This window comes from Camelus dromedarius, chromosome X (genome assembly GCF_036321535.1).
Source record: "Camelus dromedarius isolate mCamDro1 chromosome X, mCamDro1.pat, whole genome shotgun sequence".
NCBI lineage: Eukaryota > Metazoa > Chordata > Mammalia > Artiodactyla > Camelidae > Camelus > Camelus dromedarius.
The window spans coordinates 2,925,022-2,935,874 of NC_087472.1; the positions used below are offsets into that span (position 1 = coordinate 2,925,022).

A 10,853-nucleotide genomic window follows, 5' to 3' on the forward strand; every position below is an offset into this window, starting at 1 on the left:
TAGGATTTTTACAACTAGTTTACATTATTTGCAATCACTCCAAGTTCCGTCTTTGTTTTTCACTTGGATGACCCATCAGACATTATAAACTAGAATTGAGCCTGTGGACAGTTCTAGCAAATGAGCTCTGGGTTTTCCACCTGTGAGCACTGCTGCTGTTTCCACCACCTTTTTCACATGCTTGTTAGCCATTTCCACATCTTCTTTGGGGAAATGTCTATTTAAGTCTTTTGCTATTTCTAAAATTGGGTTGTTTGGGGTTTTGTCTGATTTGTCTTTGAATACCACATAGAATATACTCCATTACTTTGCCCCCTTCTGATAACTGGGGTTCAGGAAAGTTGGATGGCTGTTAGAGGATTAACACAGAGGAACTGTACCACATCTGCATATACTCTGAGGTCCTGGTAGTTTCAAGAACATTCATGGCTTCAATTAACCCTCTATTTAGCACTTCTAGAAATAATAAACATGAGTACCACCTGAGGAAAACTCTTGAGTTGGACATGCATTGGTACATGAAAATGTTCATTATCTCATCCCAAAATCCACATGAGGTGCCTTTCTATAAGGAAAAGTGTCCTTGTCCTGGAGTCAGACTGCTTGGGGGAATTTGGAAGAGTCAATTTCAGCTTGGGGAATTTACCCCAGGATGAATTATAGAGATGTGCTTTCTGTATAGAAGTCAAGGCTCAGGAGGAACAAACTGAAAATCACATCAAGAATCTTCAGTTGTTCGGGTGGGGGGCATTTTTCATTCTGTAAACATCTACCATATGCCTAAGAACCAGGCACTTGGCTGGGAGGTAGGAACAGAATTGTAACTTGGTGAAACTTAAGTCACTCTAGTTTGTATCTATCAAATTCCAGGGCATAGAGAATTATCAGAAAACTAGATGCAGAAATGGGAATTATTAACCATTAATCTCTGCTTACTGCTTCTGTCTTCTCAGCACAACAGTTTTTGCTTTGATATTCCTTCTTTGACAATTTAGGTAAAAATTATAGCGGCTGATTAAAATGTACCATGATGGAAAGGGCAAGGGAAATTAAAAGGTAATTTTCTTTTATTACTTAAGAAAAATCTGTGATTAAATCAACTGCTGCTTCCCCATGTATAGAATGCAAAGTGCCTACAGAGCTAAAGAAAGAGTTTGCTCTTTGGAATCATTGTTTCAGAGACTAGGTCATAACCAGATTATAACTGAATGAAATAACTTATGTGAAAGCTTCTAGCAAAGTCAGGGTAGTAGTTTTTTCTTTCCTTTTTTTTTTTTTTGTCTACCCATGGGAGAATAAAAAGAGATTACTAAGCAAATTAATAAGTAAGCAGGCAAACAAGTGAAGTGTTCTTTTATTTAGTAGCAGAGGCACTTAGCAGCAGGCCTCTATTCACACAATGAATTTTCTAATTATAAATGAGTCCCATGCAGTATTTAAAGCATTTACAAGGTTCTTAGAAGCCTTAGGGTTCTGTCCCCCTTCCACTTACACCAATACGACTATAACCCTCAAAGAGAAAGAACAATATTGCTTTTTAAATGTCCTGTTAGTCAGACTGTTCACTTACTTTAAACCAACACCCCATCCTTTGTCCCATTTCCCCCTCCCTGATTGAAAACCCTGAAGCCAGCACAGGAAGGCCTCTGCCATGCACACTATCATCCAACTAAAGCAGACATCTGGTCATCCATCAAATAAGCAGTGCCCATGGCCTTGTACTGTCCTTTGCTACATCTTCATGTGATGAACTCCTGCCCATCTTTTGCAACGCAGCTCACCATCCTCATTGCCGTCTCTGAACCACCTTTTCCAGCACCTGTAGGTACGTTGCCCCTCCCTCTACTGAATTCCCATCACATTTTGCTCATATCATTTAGAAAACTGATCACATTATATGGCAATGATGTGTTCACAAGAATCTCTCCCCTACTGGACTGCAAACTCCTAGAAAAACAGGGACTAAGAGTGACTGACCTTCCCTACCTATCCCTAAACAGCTAGCAGATTTCTTGGCCCAGTAGATATTCAGTAAATATTGGGGAAAAGTTATTATTTAGGATCAGGAAGATAAATGGCAGTGTGGTCTAAAAGAAAAAAAAAAGATCACAGTAGTGGGGATTCTGAAATAAAGGAGAAAAGAAATAGAAGGATATTAGGCAAAACGGGGTCAGTAAGAGAGGGTGGGATTAGAGCATCCCAGGAAGGAAACAAGTAGAAAGTGGAGAAGTAAAGTAAAACAGATGCTGGGGAACAAAGTAACAGTGAGAAAGGGAAGAATGTTAGGTGTGTTAAATTAGGGCAACACAATTAGGCATCACTTGTCGTCAAACAAGCACTCTTGGGCATTTTTGAAGCTCATCTGTTCCCACCTTTTCCTAGAAACAAAGAGGAGTGGAAGGAAGAAAAGGTCAGAGTGGGACGTGAGGCAACAAATACTGAGCTCAGCCACTGCCTTTGGCCTCCCATTTTCCTCAAGTCTCTCTCTTCTGATCCAGGCCTGAGCTTTGTCTTCTTTTCTCTTTTCTACACAAAAGGTCTGTGTATACACAAGTCATATATGTGAGAACAAATGGGCACCTGTGTGTATGTTTGTTTTGCCATTGAGTTTATTTTATTTTTACTCTGGAAAAACAGAACAAAAGAAAGAGCAGTGTCATAGCAAGCCCCTAGCGTCCCTGACTTGGCTGTGTCAGAGGGAAGCATCTGCATAGCTCCCTGGGGAGGCTGTAGCTCCTGCCTTCAGCCTTGCAAGAGTGGACATTTACAGTGCATGAAGGGTATGATACTGTTATAATGATGCATGTAAACATGCCATGGTATTTATGTGTCTTTAAGACGAAATGACTTTCAGACTCACCGAGCTCTCTTCCTCACAGGAGGTGTGCCACTTGATGGTTGAAGCCTTTTGGAGTTATTTCTCGGGTAACCAAAAAGTATCTTGTACCTATAGAAAGCAGTACACTGCAGCCCTGGATAAAAGTCCGGAGCCCAGGTGGCTAGTGTGGGCTCTGCCACTCAGTCTCAGGCTGAGATTTCTCATCTGTCAAATGGGAATAATCTCACACACTTACCTCATGGGGTTACTGTGAGGATCAAATCACATGATTATATAAGATCCCATATGTGACCAACATTTCACAGTTTTCCAGTGATTTCTACTACCATTCTTCCATCTGATCCTCTCAAAAACCCTTCCAAATATCTTGATCCTCATTTTACAGATGAAGAAACTAAAGCTCTAAGAGGAGACACGACTTGGTCAAAGCCAAATAGCTAGTAAACCAGGTAGTTTTCTGCAAGTTTTCTGTTTTCAAACTGATCTTTAATTACCCCTAGACACAAACCTGGCTACTCAGCACTATTGGCTTCATGGCCCCTCTTTCCTAACTTCCCTCATGACTCCTCCTCCCCACAGCCTCTGAAAGTGTTCTGTATAATGAATTAATTAGCTTTTGTTTTGTTCCCCTACTTTTTCTGGCCCCTAGAAGAAAACACCAGCAGTCCCGACAAAGAAAACCAGCACGACCTTCAATATCGTGGGGACCACCTATCCCATCAACCTGGCCAAGGACACTGAGTTCTCCACCATCTCCAAGGGCGCTGCTCCTAGTGCCTCCTCAACCCCAACAATCATTGCTTCACCCAAGACCACCTACGTGCAGGATATTCCGACTGAGACCAAGACCTACAACAGTGTCAGCAAGGTTGACAAAATTTCCCGCATCATCTTTCCTGTGCTCTTTGCCATTTTCAATCTGGTCTATTGGGCCACATATGTCAACCGGGAGTCGGCTATCAAGGGCATGATCCGCAAACAGTAAATAGTGGCAGCACTGCAACCAGAGCACTGTATACCCTAGGAAGCATCCAGGCACCCAAATCCCAGGGCTCCCCTTCATATGTTTCAGGTTTCTTCCTTTTTAACCCTCTACCAAGCCATGACTCTGAATTAATGTTTATGAATCTCAATGAAGAAAAACAGTAACAACAGAAAAAATTACTTGTCCCTCTAATATTGCTGAGTATATCCTCACTGGAGGCAAACACTGCCATTTGTCCAGTTACTCATTTTAGTCTCCCAGGCTCCCTCAGCTGAGGGCACTGCATGTATTTTATTGCACTCTGCCCTCTACAGAAAGAATAGGAGACTCTATGACCTGTAGTGAGAGCCTTGGCTATTTGAGAGGTCCAGACTAAGGAGATTGTTGACTGGTCCAGATCAGATGATTCTGACTCACTAGGGAGCCAGGCTGGGATATCCCATGTGGTCCTGCCTGCCACCTCCCCTGTCTACAGCATGGCCCACTAGCCATAACTACTGATAGCAAAGGCAGGAGCCAGTGCTAACCACTGCACATGGCCCACAACCTGTTTATTGGCTTGGAGGTTAGTGGGGACAGTTGAGGCTTAACATTTTGTACCATGTATGGCCAAAACAGATAGAACCATTTGGGCCAGCCTGGCAACAAGATGGCTGGTGACCTGCCATGCCCAGCCCCTCAGGAAAATAGTACCTTATTTGGTATATCTCTCCTCCAGGAAAGCCCTTTTCTCTCAAGCCCATTGACCCACCCCATGTACTCAGCTGGACATTGCTTAGCTTGGACTCATTACTGCCTGCAAACTCTTTAGGAAAAGGATCGAGTATTTTTTTTTTAATTTATACTGAAAAGGGACATATAGAAACAAGATATTTAGTCAAATGCCTACACAATAATTTTTTTAAAGATTAGAGAGATAGAAAAGTCACCTCTGTGCCAAGGCAACTAGTCTGGATGGGGCAAGAGATTTAGGCTGAGTGGTAATTGAGGCTTGAAGTCTGGCTCAAAAAAGAGGGCTACTGGCAGGTGAAAGTCAAATTCTTCCTTCCACACTCTCCACACTCCTAACCATAGCCCCAGCCCAGGAAGTTTCAGGGACCTCTTATCCTCTGTTGATGCCGATTTGAAGAGGGGTGAATTAGAGTCTATTTGACTTTGAGTCAACTAAATCATTAACTTTATTACTAGTTTGATAATATATTATTTAGGGGCTATTCGATCTCATTTGTTCTTAGTATGAGTGAAAGGGACAGTTATAATTGTAAAATTTTTGTAAGGTAGATAAACTGATAGATAAACTGAGTTTCAGATGTTTGAATGACTTACCTAGGTTCCTTGCAAGTGTCTGTAAGAGAAAACTATCATGTGCCCCTTTCCAATAGCCAAAATAAAGATAGGACTGAGAATCCTGGTCTGCCTTGACCTCAGAATCAGCACAATCTCAACAGGTCTGCTGGGTCCTGAATTCAGCTTGGTTGGACACCAAAAAGATTTTTAGAAAGTCCTAATGTGTCACTCAAGGAGACCACTTACAATAGTCATGGCTCAAGGGAATAAGATTAAGATGGCAGCCCCAGCCACTAGTCCAGACTATCCTAGAATCCCTAAGTAATGCCAAAGCGGGCACCAAAATCAGATTCTTTCTGCCCACTCCCTGAACAATGCTCCTAAGTGTCTATCATTAGCTGCTGGTTGCTTTTTCACCCATCCTTCCCCCATACTCTGCTTCCTTGCCATTGCTGGGATAACGCATGCCAGTCCTATTATTCCTAAGACTGTATCTGTAGGTAAATTCATGACTAGAAGAGTGTAGTGTTGTGGATATGTGGGGATGGGGGGTGGGGTGGGTGGGGCTGTTAATGATTGTCCTGTTAATGATTGTCTTAAGGAATTTAGAATGGAAGCCTGACCTTTGCCTCTCTGTAGAAATTGTGTTTCCAAATGCTTTGGTGCAATGTTTAGTGGCTGTTTATTAAACTCTTTCTGAATTGTACTTGGACTAGAGAACTTTTTTTGGTTACTCTTTGCCTAACACAGGCAGTACTCTGTTTTTGGCCTTCACTCCTATTCTTACTTTCTACTTCTTAACACCATTGGAATATGCTGGAAAAGAGTATCCTAAGAACAAGAGACCTATTTAAGTGATCCAAAATGGAACACATATGAAAATATAGCTTTGATTGACTTAGGAGTTTTATTACCAAAAATGACAGAAAACAAACACTTGCATTGCTTCCTCCACTAAATTCACACAGCCCCAGAAAATAGAGAAAGGTATTTTCTTTGCAATTCTAAAGGCTTTTTTCTTTTCTATTGATTATTAGTTCCCTGAGGCAATAATTCCTAGAGGTAACACTTACTAGGCAGAAGGAGAGTAAGTGTCTAGCTGGTTAAGCCATGTGTTGGGAAATGGATGATGACCCTTATTTGTTACAGAGTTAGGAAAAATCTGGGAAATAATCTCATGAGATGTGCTTGAGGAAATCACCTGGCTCCTAAGGGATGAGGAAAATCTCCTTGGGAAAGCATTTCAAATCATATAAGAGATTTTCTTGTCTGAAATAAGATTAGAGACTCGGACGATTTGACCCTTGGTCCATATTCTAGCCATGTGGTCATCTAATGGGTGCCCTGCTGCTGCAGCAATTTTCATACTCCCTAACCAAATCAGCCATACCCCCAGAACAACCATGTGAGGCACACATGGTAGCCTCCCTAGCAAAATTGCCTGATACCCATATTTAAATTTTGTTTCCTTGAGAGCCTTCTAAAACCACTTTGCCTCTGAAAACTATTCCCCTAGTTTTAGGCGAAAACCGAAGCTGTTCCCATCAGTACTTCTGTTGCTAAGCTCCCCTAGAGTTTGAAACCCTACCCTAAACTGGGACCAATATTGTGGCCTTAAGTATTTTATGGTATTTAGTGCTTCAGAGACATATCCCTAGCACTTCTAGAGGCTGCTGGAAGAATGTGTAACATAGAGTATGCACTCAAATACGTATGAATAAATGAATGCTAATCCAGATCAGAACTACATGGGGGAGGGTTTCTTCAGGATGGTATTGGAAAGACTAACTAAACCATGATCAATGGAGACTAATGGGAGCAAATAAATGCAATGTGCAGCCTTCTAAAGAAGCAAAAAGCACATCCAACTACTAATAAATGTGCTCTGTTTTAAGTCATTTTAAATAGCTTTTTTCTACTGTTCACTGCTATGAGCTTTTAAATCTGGGGTGTTCATTTAATGACCTATTAGTTCCTCGTGCCAAAGTATAAAATACTGTGGGCAGGAGAGCAAGGCATGACTGGACATCAGGATGTGTTTGTGTTATAACACCCTCAGTCTATGCTTGGGAAGGAGGCCCTCTGGAACTCTGATTCCTCCCAAGAGGTCTAGCAGGAGATGGAATGAATGAGAGGGGAAATGAAAGAGGAAGAAAGCACTTGAGGGGAATTCTGTCAAAGGGGCCTAGAACTGGAGGCGGGGATTCCTCTTCAGTCTCAACAGTATCTAATTACACAGGCTCCCTTTCACCTGGAAACATTAATCGTGTGACCATCCACTGGAGTGAGGCTAAAGGCACCTGCCTTGTTGACTATAGGCAAGATGCCCTCTGGAACCTCCTGCCTTTTCCATCAGAGAGCATCTGGACACATTCTGCTTTGCTTCTGCCTCAGCTCCAACAATCTGATATCATGAGGAAAGCACTGAAAAGAGTAAACATCTGGATTTTATCCAGGGATCAATTCCATATCAGTTGTTATGTGATATTGGGCAAGTCCTTCCCCTGAGCTAAGACTTAGTTTCCCTGTTAGTAAAATGGGGTTCTGATGAGAGCCAAGTTAACTAAAGAGTACCATTTCCAACAGTTGTCCTGGTGGTCCACTCTGCCCCGAGTGTCACCACATCCTGGGCCCACCACACCAGCCCAACCTAGGAACACAAACCCCATCCTTTGGTTGCCTATCACACAACTCACATGGGTTGGCCACTTCAAAAGAATTTGATTAAACCCTAAATAAAGAATCTATAGGGCTAAACCTTGGAATGCAGGGACCAAACTCACAGGTGTAGTAGTGACCTCCTCACCATCCCACCCCCATCCTTATCCTTGGCCTTAATTTCATGTGATGAGGGACAGGACCATTAGTGGCCCAGTAGCAGTCCCAGCATAGGAAAAGTTGGGTCCTAAACTGAGAAGATTAAGCAAGGTGCTGGTACCAGGCAGGGGGGCCCTAGGTAGGCCAAGAGTAGAGACTGGGAACAAAAAATACCTCCTCCTTTGTTTTTCTTCCTCCAAAGGTTCAGCTTAGTGGAGAACAGAAACTTTCAGAAGGGAACTCACTAAACTTCTTGTGATCAAATCAACAGAACTCATGGGATCTGCACACACCATCTCTCCCTTCCCTTCTGTCACAGGCAAAAGACTGCCCTCCTCTGTCTGAGGCCAGTCCCTTCCTTATTCTTCATGCCAGCTCCTCTCTTCTAAAAGAATTCTACTTTTGTTACCTGTTCTCAGCGAAGCTGCTGTTGCTGAGTCACCACGGCCCTGGTTACTAAAACCTAAAGGCATTTTTTAGTTATGTTACTTGACCTGTCAGCAGCATTTGACACTGTTGACAATAACTTGATTCTTTGGTTTCCATGACACCACAGTCTCCTGACATCCCTGCTTTTTCCCCCTGCTACCTTTCTGTTTCTTGTGTTTTTTTCTATGCCACTTCGCCTATCCCTTAAAGGCTGGGGTTTCTCAGTGTTTTTGCTCTTCTCTTCTCACTCTACACATTCTCCCTGAATGATCTCATATGTCCTGATGGCTTCAGTTACCACATATTTCAGTTATCTTTTGTTGTGTAACAAACCGTTCCCAAATGTAACAGGATAAACAACGATTTATTATTCACATGGGTCAGGAATGTGGACAGGACACAGCACCAATGGCTTATCTACTTCATGATTCCTGGCACCTTGATAGTAATAGTCAAATAAGCAGGGTGACTTAATTGACTGGAAACTCTAAGGAAGGAGGATCTACCTTCAAGTTCCATGTGGCAGCAGATTCTGTGGTGAGATGAAGGCATATTAGTTGCCCAGCTCCTGTCCTATTCAGCAAGAAAAATGTTGGGTCCCAAACTGTGAAGAGGAGGGAGTTTTGGGTGCCAGTCTAGGGGGTGGAGTCCTTCACTCACATGTCTGGCAGCTGGGCTGAGATGGTCAAAGGACAAGTTCAACTGGAACTATTGACTAAACCACTTATACCTGGTTTTTCCTTACGGCTTCTCACAGCACAGAATCTGGCTCTTGAAAAGCATCTCCAGAAGGGGCCTCTGGAGAACAAGCATTCTAAAAAAGCCAGGTGGAAGCTTCATGACTTTTACTGTCCTAACATTGTAAGTAGGTGCATTCTGTTGGTTACAACAGAGTCACTAAAAGCAGCCCTGATTCAAGAGTTCAGGTGTAGACCTCATCTCTTAATGGGAGGAATACCAAAGAATTTAAAGACATGTTTCAAAACCACCACACTTCCTTTTTGCTCATGACTGCCAAATCAATATCTCTAGCCTAGTACTTTCACTTCAATTTTTTTTTACATTTTCTGTATTGAAATATACTCATTTTACAATGTGTTAATTTCCAGTGTAGAGCACAATTTTTCAGTTATACATGAACATACATATATTCATTGTCACATTCTTTTTCACTGTGATCTACAAGATCTTGTATATATTTCCCTGTGCTATACAGTATAAACTTGTTTATCTATCCTACATATGCCTGTCAGTATCTGCAAATTTCAAACTCCAGTCTGTCCCTTCCCACCCTCCTTTACCTTGGCAATCACAAGTTTGTATTCTATGTCTGAGTCTGTTTCTGTTTTGTATTTATGTTCTTTTTTTTTTTTAGATTCCACAAATGAGTGATCTCATATGGTATTTTTCTTTCTCTTTCTAGCTTACTTCACTTAGAATAACATTCTCCAGGGACATCCATGTTGCTACAAATGGCGTTATCTTGTCATTTTTTATGGCTGAATAGTATCCCACTGTATAAATATACCACTATTTCTTTATCCAGACATCTGTTGATGGACATTTAGGTTGTTTCCATGTCTTGGCTATTGTACATAGTGCTGCTATGAACATTGGGGTGCAGGTGTCTTTTGGAAGTAGGGTTCCTTCTGGATATATGCCAAGGAATGGGATTACTGAATCATATATTAAGTCTATTCCTAGTATTTTGAGGAATCTCCATACTGTTTTCCACAGTGGCTGCACCAAACTGCATTCCCACCAGCAGTGTAGGAGGGTTCCCTTTTCTCCACAGCCTCTCCAGCATTTGTCATTTGTGGGCTTTTGAATGATGGCCATTCTGACTGGTGTGAGGTGATACCTTATTGTAGTTTTGATTTGCATTTCTCTGATAATTAGTGATATTGAGCATTTTTTCATATGCCTATTGATCATTTGTATTTCTTCCTTGGACAATTGCTTGTTTAGGTCTTTTGCCCATTTTTGTATTGGGTTATTTGTTTTTTTCTTATTAAGTCATATGAGCTGCTTATATATTTTGGAAATCAAACCTTTGTCAGTTTAATCGTTTGCAAAACTTTTCTCCCATTCTGTAGATTGTTGTTTTGTATTACTTATGGTTTCCTTTGCTGTGAGGAAACTTGTAAGTTTAATTAGGTCCCATTGGTTTATTCTTGCTTTTATTTCTATTGCTTGGGTAGACTGCCCTAGAACATTTTTCAGATGTATGTCAGAAAATGTTTTGCCTATGTTTTCCTCTAGGAGGTTTATTGTATCTTGTCTTATGTTTAAGTCTTTGATCCATTTTGAGTTTATTTTTGTGTATGGTGTAAGGGAATGTTCTAGCTTCATTGCTTTACATGCTGCTGTCCAGTTTTCCCAACACCATTTGCTGAAGAGACTGTCTTTATTCCATTGTATATTCTTGCCTCCTTTGTCGAAGATGAGTTGACCAAAAGTTTGTGGGTTCATTTCTGGGCTCTCTATTCTGTTCCA

The 10,853-nt window shown here is 41.5% G+C and overlaps 1 protein-coding gene across 2 annotated transcripts in view; it reads left to right on the forward strand.

Moving 5' to 3' along the window:
* GABRA3 (gamma-aminobutyric acid type A receptor subunit alpha3) overlaps positions 1 to 5,661 on the forward strand; it is a 234,763-nt gene extending 229,102 nt beyond the window's left edge. For both annotated transcript variants that reach the window (XM_064482791.1, XM_010992048.3), the window contains exon 10: positions 3,489 to 5,661. In XM_064482791.1, the coding sequence (XP_064338861.1) occupies positions 3,489 to 3,824 (336 nt within the window). In that variant the 3' untranslated portion in view covers positions 3,825 to 5,661. The remainder of the gene's footprint in view (positions 1 to 3,488) is intronic.
* The last annotated feature ends 5,192 nt before the right edge of the window (positions 5,662 to 10,853 follow it).